Below are 19,846 nucleotides of genomic sequence, written 5' to 3'. Positions count from 1 at the left end.
CAGTTCATTTTGCAGTGCTGTATTTTCTCAGAAACATGTGGAAAGAGAAATATATCTGTACATAAAGGGCAAATACAGATACTTTCTTCTGTTTTCAGATGCTAAGTAAAGCTTGATGATACTTTTCTTGTCCACTGTAAAATTAGATCTCATGTAGTATTCCCTCATCATTTTTCTTCTTCACCTTCACCTTGCCTTTTCCATTGCAAAGTATCAACTGATGCTGTGCTGTGCATCTTAACTGCAGTGTTACAAACCATTTACATAGAAAATGAAATTATGTAAACCATGCATAAACACAAAAACCCCATAGGTTCAAGGCCAGTGTACTAAATTTGTTCTCCACATGCAAAGTTCATTTAATCATGATCTCACTTGCTATAAAGAATCCATTTCACTGCCTTGCTTTACTTGCAACTCTTCTATCACACTTTATTAAACATTCTTATTCTTCGTTTGCCAACCCAAAGGCTGCCTGAGGCAAAGCAATAGGTTTTGTGAGTGGGAGGTGTTTTGGAGCAGAGAAAGAAGAAAAATGTAAGCAAAATACCAGTCTTTGGGTTTTGAGAATTTGAAGTAAAGAACATGTCCAGAGAAACATGCCAAATTTGCCTTTCATTCTCTAGTTACACATGCAAACTAACTTATACGTAATTAGTATAATTTTCATATAAAACTACCACCACAGAAGAAAATTGCTGTTAAAATCTAAATCTGGTACTTCTGACTAAGATATTGGACCTTCTTAAGGCAACCCATAAGTCTGAAGAGATACTAGAAACATTTTAAAACACTTCTATGTTAAAACTGTCCCTTTTTTATTATTCTCTTAAGTTGTACAGAATGAATTTTGTTTGGTCAATTCTACAAAGCAACTCAAAACCTTAAAAAAAATCAGGAAAATTTTTTTTTTGGAAAATGTTCAAAGGGGTTTGATTTCAAAAGAGAAGTGAAGGGCAAGGAACTTGTTTCAGATACATTAAAAAATACAGGGGATAAGGGAATAGATTTCTTTCAAAGCATTTGAATGACCTCATTTATGATATCATCAGCACACCAACACGGAATTATTTCTTCATATCACTGCTGTTCTTTATTATTGCTCATAATGTATACTTTGATTATGTTTTGGCTGTGGTACTTAACACCACTCGTGTACAAGATGACAATATTCCTATATGTAAGTATAGTCTCGATGGACACACGATGAAAAAGAGGCTAGTCACGTTTTATATTAAGAATTATTTATGAAAAGATTTTTAAAGAATTTAAAAAAATTTAATATATGATGAATCATTTGTAATAGTTTCACAAGCCAACTCATAAAAATGGCTATGACTCTTCTAGCTATGCTCCTACAAGATAAATTGCTTGTGTTTATTACATGCCCCTAATTTTCATTAATAAATTGGTCCTGTAAAAAACTTATTAATGAATTATCCATACAAAAAGTTATCAAATTTATAAAATATTATGAAAAAACATTCTAAAAAGCAACATTTTCTTATCAGAGATTTCCCATTAACAAATTTCTCAAATTAATAGCAAAATATAAAGCACATAGCAGGGCAGGAAGATACAGTAGTGCTTTTAAATAAGGTGTCCTGATTTAGTGGCTAACTAAATGAAGCCTCACTATCAGTTCAATGTAAGTATCACCTCAACAAGTAGGTAAAGTTTTATTATGAGAAAAATGTCTTTTTGGCAGCTACTGTCGTAATATTACTAATGCCAAGAGACTATGCTCACAGCGTCTAAACTCAGTGTTTGATGGAATAAGTTACCATCAAGAATATGTTATCATGTCTTTTGCTCTTTAAGTTTTCAACCAGCAATATGTACTTTCCAAAGGCAGTGACCATGATACTTGGGGTGATGCATCACCCACACCCTTGGGCCAGCCCTACAATCTCAGCTTTGACTAAACCAGCTGGATGGTGAAGTGTCCTTGGCTGTACCAGGTGCTCTTGCATGACATAGGTGGGAAAAACACTGTGGCAGCAAATTCAGCTGTCTGACCAAAGCGGAAAACAAATGATAATCAGTCATATCCTGACAGCCTTGGGACATACCCTACCTGAATTGTAGCCCAGATGGAACAGCACCATTGTTGGTTGAGTTTTGGAAACAATTTCCAAATGTTTTGGAAACTCCCATAGTTACCAACCTGGATTATGGCCCAGGTGGAAACTTACCGATGGAATGTCACCATTGTTACTAGACTTTTGAATAATTTCATTAATTATTGATTTGAGTTAGTGCCAGGATAGGAATTGATTAATGACTAAAACAAATCGTCATGTGAACCTAAACACAGATGTCTTAAGTCAGAGGCCATCTGAGCTCTCCTGGGCCACAGTGGGCTATGCCAGCACATCCCTCTGGGATCATGGGCACCTCTTCAACCCTCGTCAACCTTCAAGTCTGCAATACTTGAAAGACCTTTGGTTAGGACGAGGCCTGGGCTGGTACACACACACCCCCCCACACCCACCCCCACCCACACACCTTGGGGTACAACCCATGCCTGTTGAGAAACACTGAAGTATTTGCCTTTAGTATTCCACAGAACTTGAAGGGAATTTTTGACAGGTACCTGTACATGCACAGACATAGATGTATACATCTTTGCCTGTGTCTGTGAGTGTGAAGTGATCATGGTGTGAATGTTATTGTGAAGCTATAATTAGGTCACTGTTATAATTATAGCAGGTTGTATTTAATCACTTCGTAAATGCTAAATTAATCCATAATGAGGTGCTGTTCAGCCCTTTTGCACACCTTATCTTTTTGTATCCATATCCTTACCCTGTTTCATCCTCAGTCTCCATGTAAATCATTCTAAATTGATTCTAATACAATTTTCCTATGTATGCTTCATCCATGGAATAAGTAATAGAGTGAAACTTGCCATTGAACTCTGTTAGTCACTCTTTCATAAGTTCATATTAAAACCTGCTTTTTTGCCAATACCTTTGACGGTGATCCTTTAAGCAGCTTAACCACTCACAGGAACACTACTGTATGAAATGCTGAATGAATTTTATAAACATTACCTTAAAGCTATTCACTTGCTGTGTTTATCATTTCATAAGGCAATAAGTAACATATTTTGGGTAATTTTTGCATAGGAGATCCACAAATCATGGGCCAATTTCCTTTTACCATAATGACCGTCAGGTTTAACACATATATTTATTTGAAATTGATTACTGTATCCTTTTAAAATAAGACCCATTTCTGCTAGTTCTTCATCAAGTTTTCCAAATCCATTCTTACAAACAGACAAAGCAAGATGAAGGTTCATCCTGTGCTCATTCACACGTGTATAACAAATTTCTTACTCTTTATATAGCATATAGCGTAGTTATTTAATAAAATGTCAGCTAATGAAGTAACCCATCTCTTTCACTGAACTCACATGAAAAAATCCCAGTGGTCCCGATATATATGGCATTTTCATTCCCAGCAGATACTTCACTTGTGAAGTCACAACGTGTGTAGCTGCTCCTGTTGTCATCGCGCTTATTACTGGCTCTGTTAACAAGAACGTGGCTCTGCCCAACTGCAGCATAAACATTGCTACCTAAAAGACAAAGGCAGGAGTATCAGCAGTTATAATACAATGCACCATCTTGGTGATAGGACAATGAGCCATGGTTCTTTTAATATATTTTAAGATAAAAGAGCTGAAAATAAAAAGCAAAAGTCTTTGAAGGACAAATATAGCTGAAAATGGAATCCACTGAAGCTCTCTGGGTTTACCTGCACTATTTTACTTGCACCACTAATTTACCAGATTCTAACATCAGTTTAGTAACAAAATCACACTCAGAGAAACTCTTAGTATTCTCTCCTGCTCAAATATATGAGCACAATCAACACCATGAAAACATCAGTTTCAACACAGGAAAAGGAAGTAAAGCAACTTAAAAAGTGAGGGTGGTGTTAAGACTCATGCCTGCTCCACTGCTATCCAGCCTTAGTAGGCAAAGGATCATTATCTTCATCCAGCTTACTGACTGCCATCATGTTGATATCAAGATTCCCAACATTAGTAATTCCAACAGTAATTGCCAAATTTATGAAGTGGTATGGAGAGGCTCATGGAGAGATCTCTAATCCAGGAATCTGAACTACAGCAGAACCTACAACTATTGCAGATACTTCATAGGAATACAGGACAAATATTCAAAGCACCATCAGGCTCAACTCTTTTCTCCCCTTATCCCAGACTTCAAACATTCTTTTCCTCTGAGGTATGAGATTTGAGAGCTGTTACTTCTTTGAATAAAGTTGTTACATGACTACAGCTGCTACTGCAGTTTACGTAACGCCTAACTTTTTTCTGACACATGTTAAGTTACATTTATATTTTCTCCCCTTACAATGAATTTTGCATTTTCTTACTTCTATGGTCTTGCTTTTGCTGTTCTTCTGCCTGAAGTTACATGCTCTTGGCACATAGTTGTTTGTTACAATACTTTCTAAGAGGATTATTTTGTGTTTACCATACTAAATATCATCATTTTGGAATATATTACTGTGTCCATTGAGCTTTTTTGTGTTCTGAAGCTAAAAATATCACTTCCAAATGTTAGCATTCTTTATGCCTGAACACTATTTATTTTTTCACCATACAACTCACCTATATGCAGTGAGCTATGAGCATAGTACCCAAAAAGAAACAAAAATACCAAAGTGGATTTTAATTTACCACAAAAATCTCTTGTGAGCAATTTCCTCTTCCATCTGAGCAATTAAATCTGAGATTTTTTTTCTATTTTCCACTAATAGCATGTAAATTGCTCTGTATTACGTGCAATTGGAAAATTGATTGCTGTTCAAGATTGCACTCCAATAATGATAATTACTGTTATACCCTCAGTGAGTAGTAATTTAGTTAGTCAGGCCTAAAACTGATAATTACTAACTTCAGATATTTTGTTTAGCTGTTTGTTCTAAAAGTCTGCCTACTAATATATTTAAAACATTGTTCACAGTAGTGATGTTGAATAAGAATTAAGTTCTTCCTTCTCTGGTGAATTTTTGTTTGTTTTCTAAGATCAGTTTCTATTTTATGAAGGTGAAATTTCTAACTGGGTAATAGCTTAGTTTCCAGAGAATTAGATGTATGTTTATTTAGCTGTGGAATTAGAGACAATTCTTTGAACCACATAATATCACACAGGAGTGTTAGTTACTATTAGCATTTCAGAGAAAGTTATTATTGTGATTTACAGGAAAATGGTGTCATAATTGCTGAACTTAGAAACTTCAGCATCACTCTCAGATTTACTTTTTGGTTCTTTACCTTTTTTTTTGTCTTCAGCATTTTAAGAGATTGCTTTACAGATAGTAACTAAAAGGTCACATTTCAAATATACTTTTTATTGTTTGCTAATAACTGTAGGTTATGTAAAATACATCCAAACCATGAGTATGGTTTGTGTTAGACAATTTGCTTTCACTAGGTATGCATTTTTGATTAAATTCATGTAAATGAAAAGAAAAGCTGCTAGAGAAAAAAAACCCAAACAAACAAAAAACAAGAAAAAGTGAGAGAAAGTAGCCCTGAATGCACAGTAAAGGAAAAGAGATCATGGAAACAAGTTATACAACCAGATAATTAGGTAAAAGTGGTGGACAATGTGATTTCTAAAAAAAAAATTATAGAAAAAAAAAGGAAATTTCAAGATGAAAGAAAGATAATACAAATGGAACCTTTTCTTGCAGCTGTCTTTACTGCTCCATAATTTTACTCCAACAAGTAGAAGAGAATGGAGATTTAGCCAGGAGAAGAAAAATGAGCAATTGCAAAAAGCAAATTCAAGCCCTTTTGGTTCTTGTCCACTTTCAATATTTTCTTCCCATGACAACGAACTCAGTTTATTATTATTAAAATTATTATTATTAAAATTCCATTCAACATGTAGTCAGTTTAACTTCATGGCCAGTAAAAATTTTTATCACTTAACAGCTCTTTGAAAATTACTAATATCAAACTTTCTGTTGAGAGTAATTGAAAGGTTGATATCATATTACCTGCTGCACAAATTCAGTTTTGGAGAACGAATTTTAAAGCTCTTAAAACTCCACTGTCCTGGAAGGTTTTTTCACTGTTATTGCAAATAAAAGTGGTGGTACCCTTTCTGATGATTTGCTGTATGGGCTGAGAAGACAGGGTCAGGAATGGGGAACATCTTTTGGAGGGAAACACTACAGAGTGTGAGACTCTCATTTAGTACATTGTATTGGTTATCTCAAAGTCAGAGGCTGCAAAAATCAAGACATCTATGGACCACATAGAGAAAACAGTCAGATGTGGGCAGTTCAGCTTCACTGAGCAATCAGTTTAAAACTCTTCTCAGCCTGTTTAAATAGACATTTAATTGTGAGCTTTTGGTCTTCTGCATTCCAACTCTCATGTTCATTATGGGTGTCTCCAGAGTATCTGGCAGCTTCTGATGGTGTGGAAAGTGATCTTTCCACAGTCCAGGATCTGAAAAAGTCTTCTTTCTATGGTCTTTCTGTACTAACACATTGTATGCTGCACCATAATTGTGGGAACCAGAAGTCCCACATAGCCTACTTGTAGTTTTCAAGATACAGAATATGAACCTGCAAAAAGTTATTTCCACTGTAAAAGAAAAATTAACTGTTTTCCTGATTATCACTTATAATAGACTCATGTTATAATCTCATGAAAAACTATGTGTAACATAGAATAGAGCAACATAACATTCCCCACAGGGAAGAAAAATTTTGGACAAGAATATTAGCCTTACAAAAACACCCTTCATATTCAAATGTGCTTCTTTTTTGTTAAGTAAACTGATAATATACCATGTAAATTTGTTCTCCTGACAACTAGAAACATTTTTATTTCAAATACTGTATATCAGCAACTAATTACATGTTACATTTCAAAATACAGCAGCTGAAAAACTTACTAGTGAAAACGCAGAAGACTGGAATGCAATAAGCAGCTATTTCTCATTTACAGAAGAGTAGCACAGCTGAACTCTGTAACACTGTAGTCTTAAGAGAATAAAACTTTTTTTGTAGGATAAAAATTATTTTTCTCATTTTGATCTGCAAGCAGCTTTCCTCTATTCAGCAAATCTTCATGTTGAATTTCAGTTTAGTATGCTGAGGTTCTTTTATAGACACATATATTTATGCAAGCATTCTTGCACATATAATATATTAATAGGGGAAAAAAATCTTATCCAAAAGCTTTTTTGAGGATTTTTTAATGTTATAAAGGCATCATCCAATTTTAATTACAAAATTATCCCATAGGCATCTGTTATGTTCCCTCACTTCCTCTCCCCATCAATACATCTGAGGAATTTAACATCAGGAAAGAATTCTATTAACTTGACTAGTTTTCCATGCCCTGTTTATCTTAATAGAGTAGGAGCTACACAAATATAGGAAAAAATTTTCATTATTCCTTCTTTTCTACTTTTAAAAGATGAAATAGTGTATTCATTATATTATTTTTTTTTTGCAATTACAGTTTTTATTTTACATTTACTTATTTTCTATTTTAATACTAGTTTATCCTCATCAGAAGCCTCTTAAGATGACTAAATATCTTTCATCTTTTATAAACAGTCCCTCAAACATTATATTTAAAAAACTGTTTAGGACTCTGAAATTTATTACTTGAAAAAAATTTAAGCAACTAAGCACCAAATTTCAAATCTCATAAGCTTCACATATTTTTGTCTGATGATGAGAAAACAGTTCTAATTTATTCATGTCTAGGTGGCACTGAGATTCACAAAGCTTCCTCAGAGCTTGCCTCACACACAAATGCACAGTTACGGTCTGCACAAAACACACAGCAGCCAACAGCAGATCATCTCAAAAACACATCTCTACCCTTTGCTTTCCCTCCATGACTCACTATTTTTTATGTTTTTCCTTTTTTTTCTTTGACATTAATTGCTGATTAGAGTACTTAGCCAGGCTACTGAAAAAATAGTATCAAATTGCTTTTCAGACCAAAGACATTCAGCTCTTTACTTACTCTTTCATAGAAGGAAACAGCTGTTTTGGACAGGGAGTTTTGATCCTACATATGGAGATTGACCAAGGCATGGAATAATCACAGCATCAGTTGTTTTTGCGAAATTAGATTTTTGTGCTGATTAGAGCACTGCATTTTGACTGTTTTTTTCAGAATAACGAGTTTTATAGTAGATACCATAGCCCAGGTCTGCTCCCTTTCCAGAGAAGTACCATCCCAAATACCAGCTACAATGACAATTCAGTTTCTTTCTGTATTTTAGGATGTCTTCAGTGGAAAACTCTTGCCCCAAAATGCATCACACTATTTCTCTTGTCCCAGAATATACATTTACTCCAGGCTATTAATTAATTTCTAGTCTAATCTGATAAACAGATGCAGGTCACTGACAGCTCTCCATTAACAGCAAGATGTGCCCTGTCATCTTATCTTGGAATTGCAGGAACTGTTAGTCAGACTGGAATCATGATGAGAAACATAGATTCCCGCACTTAACTACACCTGGGAAGATGGCACAATTTAATCTCAGCCTTGATCCAGACTTTCACTTGCATATTGCATTATTAAGAGCTTCAAGGCACTTCTCTAGGAAATAAGTATCTTAATTAAACCATTTATGTGAGTTTAACCATTTAACTCATATAAAGGACTAGTGGCAGCACAACAAGCACTGTTTGTGCTAGCATGACTCCAATGCAAGTGACATTACTGACCTGGGGGAGGAGCCCATGCACATGGCACAGTTCCCTATCAGACCTGCTTTGAAGATGCAGGCAGAGGATTTAGTTGTTCTCATTTCAATCAAGCTTAAACAGGACTTAAGCTAAGTCAGCTGATGGAACTGAAGGTATATGAAAAAGCAGAACTTTTCAACATGAAAGAGTAAGAGGTCTAGAGGATTTACACACCTAACTGGATTCTCCATCCACTAAGCAAAAAATATCTGCACTGGATTTTGAAGTTAGACCAAATGAATGCAGGCACCAACTTCCCGCTTGAAGCATTTTGGCCTCTCTGGGGATAATGTAGGAGATTTCCAAGCTGTGAGCACAGGATTCCCACACAAAGAGCTCTGTGCATGCTCTGCTCTTACAAGCACACTGTACAAGATGCAATGCTGTGCTGCACATACTGGTGCAATGAGACAGCACGTGCATGCACAGCCAGGCACAATCAGCACCAGTTCTACCTTGTATATTGTCCATAGGCTTTCCCTCATGCTGCTACCACTAGTCATAATCCTGTATCCAATAAAAGAAAAATAAAAATACAACAGAAATTGTCATGCTTCTTGATATTTCCTACTGACTAGCACAAGCATATGCCCCGTTCCTGCCAAGCATGCAGGCCACTGGAGATGCCCTGGGCTTCTTTGCTCATCTTCTGCATGGTAGAGGGATCCAAAGCAACAAGTGCAGGAGTTTGGGTTTCTTTCAGGAGGCCAGCTACCCAGGAGGTGTTGCAATGTTGCATGCTGGAACATTTCCTCCATTTTAATATTTACAAGGAAAGAGAGAAGCCTTCTTGAAGACCTAAGCAACTGGCAATGGATAAAGGAACTCAGCACTTGCAGTCAGAATAAGAAAAAAGAAGAAATTTAAAAGACCTCTGATCATTTGAATAAGCTTTGGAGAATCACACAAAGACATCTGCTTTACTATTTCATTTTAATGATGGGTGTTAATTATTTTTAATTATTGTTTTAATTGTTTTTAATTATTGGATATTGTATAGTATTTCTCTTCAAGCCAAGAGCAACAGAAATCCAAAGGAATATGTCAGTGCTTACCAGGAGATGATTCATGTCTTTTTTCTGAAGGAGAAGGAAAAGGGACACCAACAGCAACTGAGTATTATATTAGAGATGATTGAATGTGGTTTTACTTCATATTGTAACACACTAGCAATATGTACACAGATAATTACTGCACCTCAACAAAGGAGTAGCAAATTCTTAAAACACATTAGTTTCATCATTCATGACCATCAGACCAGATGTCTTCATCAGTGGTTCTCAGAGAAGTGAGAAAAATAAAAGTATTACAAATGTCACAGCTGTCACAAAGGCAGTGCATGAGTAAACGTGACCTCCACCAACCTGAATGATTCCTCCTAGAAATGAAACTGCTGCTGCAACTCCAATCCTCTGCATTTCAAACTCCGATAAGCCCAAAATTCCCGAATTATTGTTTGCAGTGAGATTAGTGGTGACTGAAGGAACAAGACGCTCAACTGCATTGGCAGATATTAAGGAAGTTAAAGCAAAAGTTCCTATAAAAAAAGCCACAAATCAGTGAAAAATAATTTTATATCTGTATGTACTCATCACTCATGGTCTCTTTTTCAAAACTTGGCCATTATGAGTAAAGGTACCATTTTGTACATTTCTGTCATGATAAGAACAATTTTTAAGGTAATCTTTCTATGTAACACATATTTCTTCCTGTAAAATACCATTTTTACAGGTGAATTAAATGTAAATTTTTTTGAGCACATTCATTTAGACATGTTTACAAAAGAGATGCAAATACAAAAATTTACAACTATTTCAGGTTATCAGAAATGCTTTTAACTCACCCTGGACGTGACCAAACAGCTATTTGTCTGAGACTTCCAAGTGTTCATGAACCAAATTTCTAGGGCAATTAATTTATGATATACGTATGGTACCCAGCCCATTTCATGGTACCTCGCATTCTAATAAATGCTCTCACACTATAAGAGAAACATTTAGCAGCTGAGAGAGAAAAAGCAAGTTTACTGACACTCAGATAAATCACAGAATTACAGAATCACAGAATATGCCGAATTGGAAGGGACCCACAAGGATCATCAAAGTCGAACCCTTAGCCCTGCATAGGACCATCCCCAAGAGACACACCATGTGCCCAAGGGCATTGTCCAAATGCTTCTTGAACTCTGACAGCCTTGGTGCTGTGACCACTTCCCCAGAGGAGCCTGTTCCAGCACCCAAACACCCTCTGGATGAAGAACCTTTTTCTAATATCCAACATAAACCTTCCTTGACACAACTTCAGACCAATCCCTCAGGTCCTGTCACTGGTCACTACAGAGAAGAAGTCAGTGTCTGTCCCTGCTCTTCCCCTCAAGAGGAGGTTGTAACTGCAATGAGGTCTCCCCTCAGTCTCCTCTTCTCCAGGCTGAACACACCAAGTGCCCTCAGCCACCCCTCAAACGGCTTCCCCTCAAGGCCCTTCACCAACTTCGTTGCCCTCCTTTGGACACCCTCTAATAGCTTAATAAGCACAAACACATTCATGAAGAGCTATAGGAGCATAAGAGATGTCTTACCATGTCAGATCAACTGTCCATCTTGCCCAGTACTCTGCCTCCAGCTGTGACAGTCAGAGGTGTTATCCAGGAAAAGCACACAAGCCTGGCCATTTTTGGCAGGCCATTGCCCTTATTGCCAGCATCCATAGCTGTTGTGTTAAAGTACATCCTTACCTGGCCCTTTTTGACTTTGTGGACTAGTTCATGAATTTGTCAAAGGTTTGTTTCAACCTGCTTGTAATTTCTCCCTCCACAATGACCTCTGAGAGGGGGTTCCAGAAGTTCACTGTCTGCTGTACTATTTTATTCAATCTGTACTTTAAAAGTCTTTTAAAATTATATCTCATTGAACTCACCTTTATTCTACTGTTACAGGACCCAGTGAACAAAGTGCTACCTTCACTGTGGCCTTCACAAAGGCCCAGGATTCCCAGTATGAATTCCTTGGGAACCTACCAGGAACACCACCACCCTGAAAAATGGCCATGAAGTCCTGCCTTTTGCTTCTTAACCTTTAATCTACTAATAATTAATAAAATGACTTTTCTTCTATCACAAGGACAACTTAGTTTCTTTAGTGACCTTTGGTGTGGAACCTTATCAGTAGCTGTTTGACCATTTTGATATCTTATATTCAAAGTATTTCCTTTCTTCATGTGCTTATTGACACTCATACATACTCTTGGAGGTTAGAGAGGTAGGATTTTCCTTTGTAGAAATCATATTAACTCCTCTCCAACAGACTCTGTTTATATATATCTTTTTTCACCCCATCCCTAGAAGTGTTCAAGGCCAGATTGGATGGGGCACTGAGCAACTTGGTCTAGTGAAAGGTGTCCCTGCCCATGAGAAGAGTGTTGGAACTAGATGATCTTTAAGGTCCCTTCCAACCCAGGCCATCCTGTGATTCTAAGATTCTATGATTCAGTATTTTTATTTTTATTACCAACAGGTCTGACATTGCCAGCATTCCCAGCAGAGCCCCTATGACATTGACAACTTGACAATCCTGTGGCCTTGTCACAGAATGTCCTAATTACACCTCTGCCAGAAAGATATGCCACCAGTTTATTTCTCACTGTCTTGATTTTGGACGATTTAAAGAAACTTTAACTACCAATTTGATCATACTCTCCACGGAATTCTTTAAATTCTTTTTTTTAGCCCCTTAATGTTCCTGCATATGTTTGACCTGTCACATTTCATCGCTTTCCTGCCCGCCTCATATGGCCAAGCTTTCCATTTTTCAAGTGGTGAACTGTTTCTCAAGAGAGTCCCTTTAATTTTTCCCGTCAAACCATGATGGTGTTTGTTTGGATTACAGTTTCTTTTTTTATCTAGGCCAAAAATACATTTTTTTTAAAGCAACAGGATAGCTGTAAATATTTTGTTTTTCAGATCACTTTTTTTTCTTTTAAGCCTGTTCTCTCATTTTTACTTAAAAAAATTCAGTTTACATAAAATTGAATTTGAAAACAGTTTAAATAAAATTCTGTCTTAAATCAAAGACCTAAAGGTGTTATTATGACGAATGAAGTTGTCTCAGAGGATGCTTCAAAATCAATCATATCACAAACAGTCAAGGAAAAGATGTAGGTGTTTGTCACTCAGCTGTATAATCTTTTAAAGTAGATCAGCTATCACAGAGACATTTAAAGTGAGTAAAAGCTGACAGAACTGGGCCACTGATGAATTTTCCATTTCATATTAACATGACTGACCTCACTAACAAAGGACACTTTTATAGCCTGTGTATATATGGAGAGCACCACAGATCTTACAGAAAATGCTGATAGGTGAAGCGATTGTCTCCAATGTCCACAAGGAATTATGGAACATTTGGGAAACTGAGGCAGGCAGTATAGCTCCAGTTCAGCCAACACAGCTCAACAGCTCAACTGAGTGGTGGGAGGAGTGCATGAGACTTTTCTGTTGAAATGATTGACAACGTATGTCACACAAATTTATTAATTTAAAAAAAATCTTCATTACTGCAAGAGAACTGTTTTGCTGCCCTTTTTTGATTAAAATTAAATTCTGTAATAGATATCTGTGAAAGGAATAGGTTTCCACACCAGTGGCCATGCAGAAATCTGCAGACATGAAGCTGTGGGACTAAGCAAGTCATTCTCTGAACATCATTCCCTCCCAAAAATAAAACATCAGACTTAACAGCTTGTACTTACCTATTTTATCATCTGTTTTCATTACTAGAATTTATACCAGCCAGATACTTACTTATCTACTTTCCTACATATGATGGATTCTTGTCTTCCTAATAATCTTACATCAACAAATTTCTGACCACACTTGTTAATATGGCTTTTTAATATAGGTTGATGTTTTAATAAGTGTACTAATCTGTCTGTACTGAAGAGTAAAATTAATTTTCCAAATTCTAAATTTTCACTTTTTTTCAAAAGTTTATCTTTTTCACATGGGCTGAGTACAGTCCCTCACTCATTACAGCATTAGGACACTAACAGCATCCACAGATCTTTTTCGGACATCACAAGGTTCAAATACTTTTTGCGTATATGGGAAAACAAACTTTCAGCTTTACTTTTGCTCTAAGACAATTTACAGCTGATTAGATTTTTCTTTTTTTGCAATTTAACTGAAAGTTTTTGATCAAAAAAGGTGCTCAAAAATATGTTGCTAACTGCTTACTAAAACATTGCATACATGAGAGCAATGAGATTCTACAGTTTGTTTTGTGTGTGGTTACCCACAACCATCTTTTCTCCTTTCAGGACTTTTTCTCCTCCTTAAGGAAAACATCTCTCCTCCTCCTTAAACCTTTTGACAGCCACAGAGGCTGCTTCCCTTTACCCAGTCATGATGTGTGTTACTACTGGGCCTGTCTAATCCTAGTTGCAAACTTCAGAGGCCACCAAGTGCCAACTTCTGCATGGCAAACAATTTGTGGTTCAACATAATGAGTACTATTTCCAGCTTCCACCTATAATTTAGTTTCTTTGGGATCAGAAACAGAGCATTAACCAGCCTATTAGGAGATCAAATCCATTCAATTCTTCCAGCTGCTGTGACTGCTGAGGGTAAACAAGTAACTCATAACTACCAACATAGTAGCCAGGGAGCACCTTTCACTACCTACCTAACTAGTCTGCAAGTGTGGACAGCAACCCTCACTGGGAGAGTCTCCAGCTTTAATACAACAGCAAATAATAGGCACAAAAAGCCTTTTTTTTTTTCTGAGAAATGCAGGATTTGTGGTTTAGACAGTTGAGAAGTAATGTGTTTTCTATGGTTTAAGAGGCAATCGAGCCTTTTTCAGTCCCATTTGCATATATCTTGTTGGCAGAGCCCTTTGTTAAAATCTTAGCCTGAAGCAGATTTCAAAAGCAGAGTGAAAACACAGAAGCTCTTAATAAGTTACACTTACAAAAGAAGTGTCAATCCAATTTTAAATTATAATGGCAGAAGTAACTCCAATATATTCTTAATGAGGCTCTTTAAAGTACTTAAACTGACAAAAAATAGGTGTAAAAGAAGAACAAAAACATAATTTGATGTTTAGTCATAGATGATTTTCCTTCCATTGATCTTAAAATAAGTTCAGTTTCCAGTTTTTTATTTTTGAAAAGGTTTTTAGGAAATAGATACTTACCTGTTGCAACATGACGTCCCATTCCAAATATGGCATAAACTATGACAGGGAAGAAAGAGCCATATAGACCAAAAACTGGATGGACTGAAGACAGAGCAGCAAAGGCCAGCCCTAGAGAAAGTTAAATGGAATTATTTCACTATATGAAGATAAAACTGTTCTGTTTGGTTTGGGTTGTTTAATGAGGAAATATCTACAACTTTATTAAGAGCAGAAAAAAACCCCCACCTTCATTTATTAAAACCTAGAGCATGTCAACAACTGTACAATTAAGATCAGGAAAACTGTGGAAGGTTTTTCATTTCATCATCAAAATCCTCTTATTTTCTTTTGAGTCTTGGTCACCAGCAGAAATAATTGGTTCACCAACTACCAAGTTTCCAGGTTGTCTCCATCAGTAGTTCCAAACATTTTTTTAATTGCCAGGCCTTGCAAGAGCCTAGCATTGTTTCACTCCCACCCTCACAAACATGGTTTTGAGACTGCCAGGGCTCCAGGCAGTGGTATGGTTATTTCTTACAAACAGTTCAAAACCTATAATTTTGGTTTGGATGGAACCCCTTCATTCTGCTTTCTTCTAATTTCTTAAACAAAAAAATATTCCAAAGTTCATTCTTTTTAGGTGCCTGGGTTTTTTAAGCCTTTAGATATTAACATTTTTTTCATTATGTAAAGAAACTTTCTGTAAAGAAACAAAGTATTTGAGTTTCATGTTGAGATGAAGAATTAACTGAATTGGTTAGGGTTTAACTTTATAGACTTACTAGTTAGCTTCATTGCTTAGCTATAGAAGAGAGCATCCATCTTTTTCTTAGAAAGTCTAAAAACATGACAAGAACTCATCTTTTAACAGAAACATTCCTGCAAAGCAGGAGCTTTGATTGCTGTTCAACTTGAGATACCTAAGGTAGGAAGCCAGACTGCATTGACTCCTTTCAAGTCAGCAGAAGGAGAGACTTCTCAGAACATGCAAGAGCAAGCTCTACTGCCATTTCACAACTCTTCCTACTGGAGACTAAGAGTAGGAGAACTTGCTTTGCAGAGTTTCTCCACAGATCTTGGTGAATACCTCATCGTGCAGGAGGGAAGAAAGGACTGGCTTGTGTAACGCACAAGGTGCCTTCCTGAAGTCCACCTTCAATTTGAGTGTATGCACAAGCTAGTGCATACATGTGTGTACTGGGAGAATGACCACGTGTGGTCTGCAACCGAGGTGATTCAGACCTATGGATGATGTTGCCTTCTGTTTACATTTAAAATCTCCAAAGAAAATTAAATGTGTACGATTAATTGTTCTCACCAAGCTTTCCTGACTGCTCCAAAAAGCATTTTTTACCTGAAATGTTGGTGTATGGGGCCTTAATATTATTGAGAGTGCCAAAGAGTGTCTTTGCTTAGGGCCTTTGGTTTATGTGTCAATTGTGAACATTTGGATTAAAAACTCCTTGAATTTTCATTTGAGTCTGTAATAAAGATAAATAAAAATAAAAAATATGGTGGGGGAAGGCAAGAAAATGCCAGAAGATCAGAAGTGTCAAGTTCCCTGTGAAGCAGACAAGGTCTAGTACTACATCTGTTCTTAGAAAAACATCATGGCAAAGATTTTGCTGAGATATGTCTTACATGGACATCTTCATCCATACTGGGTTCAGCAAAGTAGCACTATTAGTTATGACTTGGAGAGGAGTATACATATATCAAAGTGTGTCTGGTTTAAAACTTTTTAACTGAAATGGACTTCATTGCTCTTTTAATTAGTGCATCTATTGATTAACACTTCTGCCTTTTTCTCATAGCACAGCATTATCATAAACCAGAAAGATCTCTGAAATTGTAGTGTGACATCCATTGTTCATATGATCAATAGATGTAGAAGAAGATTCTGACCCAAGAGCAACACAGAAGGGTGTGCCCGAGGAAATAAAAACAACACAAGAGAGAACTGCATGACCCTATCCAGAAAAAACTTACTGGATGGGGGGGAAATAGTGAATAGGAGAAAGAAATTTTTAAGGCTTGTTTAACATTGAAAAGCTCTTCCCTTATAACCATTTTATGAATAAAACCAAAAGCAGATAAAAAGGTTGTAATTAATTCACTAGTAGAATAGTACTCACATAGATATTCCAGTCTTTCAATAAAGCATTATGCAAGGCTAATTTATTTTACTCTCCAAAAAGTAAAGGAATCGGAAAAATAAGTATAACTTCAGCCTCACTTTAATTATAACAACATAATTGAAATGAAGGGACCTGTCTGTGCAGACAAGCATAAGGGAAATACACAACATTCAGTACTGAATGCTGAACCAGCATTTTGGGAAGAGGTCTAAAAATCCTGATTAAGATGATCTGTAAAACTTTCTATATTTAAGATACTCATTAAATTAAAAGAATTGTCTAACACCAAACCAGAGAATTAAAAATATAGAACATTTTCATTTGAAAACAATCCTATTTCCAAAAATTTCAATTCACACTGTGTAGAACACCTATCTACACAATGCATAGACAACTCACCTTGGTGAGTTCCTTTACATGCCCACTTCCTTGCATCCTTTTCTCCATTTGTGTGGACTCGTGTTACAAGGGAATCACAAAAGCTCCCTCTTTACTGGGAAAGGTTAAAATTTTGAAATTTTGAAAGATATGTTTTGAAATATCAAGTTCATTTTGCAGAAAATAGATTATGTTCATAGCATTCTAAAGTTTATGTTTCAATTGTGTTAATTTTGGACCTTGACATTTTCCCTACAAAATCTATGTTTCAATTTTAAGTAACCTTATCATACAGATCAAGAGAAAATTAGCTTAGAAGTTGTCCAAAACAAAACCAAAGGGCACATATTATGCCACAGGCTGAGCTAACATAGTTCCAGAAGAGGGACCACTAGCTCTTTTACTATTCAATGGAAATCAATCAATCCAGGGCTAAGAACAGTATACCTTGTTCTTTCCTCTCAACATTTAGAAGGAAAACAAGGCTTCAGCTACTACAAAATATTCTGTCACCATCTAGCTGTAAAAGCCAGTTCTCGCTTTTCTACGTGTTTACTTTGGTTTTATGTTTCCTAAGATCTTCTGAATCTGAAACATTCAACAATTATGGCCAGACTGTGTTTGATCCAGCACAAACTGTACATGTGGGTAAAGTGCAAGAGCTCAATGCAGCCCTAGGTCACATACACACACACACTGTGTCAACATCTCAATTCAGCTCTCTGAACAGGGCTGAGAGGAACAGAGAGACACAAACTGAATGAACCCTTACAGTCAGAAGAACTGGCCAACAGAAATGTGGCATGAGTCCTATAAAACTGTGGAAATGGGGCTATCCTGCCCAGCAAACCCTCAGCATCCAACAGGAATTTTGATTTTACTCGCAGATGCTGCTGCCCTTGTTTTTTTCGTTTCATGCACAGACCTTCCCTGTTCTCTTTGTATTAAATTTTAGAAGCAGTGTGTCATTTTATTTCATGATGAAGTCATGGTAGTCAGGACAGAGATAAAATTACCAGCTTTTGACTCAAGTCCTGGCTCTGTTTGTTAGGTTTTTACTCTCATTACTGAAGTATGTCAATCATGGGTAAGAGTAGAGAGGCTTTATAAAATAGAATTAGTAAAGACTTCAGGCTTTCTGATAATGTATAAAATATTCTAAGAGTTGAAATACTTTTAAAGATATAATTGGTAGTATGTTTCAACTTATTTCCTTAATTTTCATATTAAACTTCACTGCAATGCATTCCATATGCTCAAGAACTAGTCAAAAGACATGAAACATTATTTTAATTTTTTCATTCCAAACAGTAATAACACTCAAAAGAAATAGATCATAAAGTAAGGATCTCACATAATCTTCACGGATAATGTGGAGGAAATCCCTGTGGTAGCGACATTAAGATTTTCATTTAAGAATATAAATCCCATGAAAAGAAATGCAAACACATAATGAACAGTAAGTTCAGATACAGTACATTAATACTGTTTGTTTTAACTAGCTCTTTATCATAAGATAACATTGTAGGACACATTTTCACTGGAAATCATCCTCTCTGATTAACACCAAGTGCATAACAATACTCTGGCACACTGTGTTGAAAAGGAAGAGATGTTCACCACTGCTGACCAGCGTCAAACACAAGTACCTACAAAAGAACAAGTTGGATACAAATAGAAGCAAGGCCATCTCCTGCCACAGGAGAAAGGTCTCCATTTAAGTTGGTAGTTTCTGCTAACTCAATCATGGCTGGGCTTCGCGAACGAAGATTTGGGAAGGACTCTACCCACATTTGCTACAAGTGCACTGGTGGCTAAAGAGGCCAATGCTACGCTAGTGCCAAAACTATGGCAATAAAAAAATATTTTCCATAGGAAGACCTATGAATCATCAGAGTATGGTCAGTTAACAATTTTCTGCATCTGGAAATACGCTCATGATACATACATCTGTTCTGAGGAAAGCTCTACCACGTCTTTTGGAAATAGGATACTCAAACATGAAATTAAATGAAGAAGCAGGGAAAGTAGTAAGCCTATAATTAATTTGAGGAGTATAAAAATTTGTATCATTTAGTATTTACTGTGAAAAGCTATAAAATTAAAAGTTTTTTTCTGATAAAATGTATATTCAAATAACTTTCTGTTATTGTAACCTTTTACTCTCAAATTTGACTATACCAAGATGGTCAGGCCCCAAGTTTATGGAACCCAAAATGACACTAACACATCTTATCCCACTCAAAAACGCTATCTGCAGAGCTGAGGTCACTCTCTCTGATGCTTCAGAAAAAAACAATTGCTCCCTTTGTTCACAAAGCTGACTTATGTAGCAAGAAAGGTATTTCCTGTGGATGCCCTAAAATGTAGAATTAATACATA

General features: G+C 36.3%; 1 protein-coding gene across 3 annotated transcripts in view; it reads right to left on the bottom strand.

Moving 5' to 3' along the window:
- SLC26A7 (solute carrier family 26 member 7) overlaps nt 1-19,846 on the bottom strand; it is a 78,867-nt gene that overhangs the window by 39,436 nt on the left and 19,585 nt on the right. For all 3 annotated transcript variants that reach the window (XM_027659164.1, XM_027659161.1, XM_027659162.1), the window contains exons 3-5: nt 14,967-15,077; nt 10,140-10,312; nt 3,422-3,586 (exon numbers count right to left, since the gene is read on the bottom strand). In XM_027659164.1, the coding sequence (XP_027514965.1) occupies nt 3,422-3,586; nt 10,140-10,312; nt 14,967-15,077 (449 nt within the window). The remainder of the gene's footprint in view (nt 1-3,421; nt 3,587-10,139; nt 10,313-14,966; nt 15,078-19,846) is intronic.

The sequence above is a fragment of the Corapipo altera genome, unplaced genomic scaffold, assembly GCF_003945725.1.
Source record: "Corapipo altera isolate COAL_440 unplaced genomic scaffold, ASM394572v1 52, whole genome shotgun sequence".
NCBI classification, from domain to species: Eukaryota; Metazoa; Chordata; class Aves; order Passeriformes; family Pipridae; genus Corapipo; species Corapipo altera.
The sequence above is the reverse complement of the archived record's forward strand: the minus strand, read 5'-3'. Positions and strand labels throughout refer to the sequence as shown.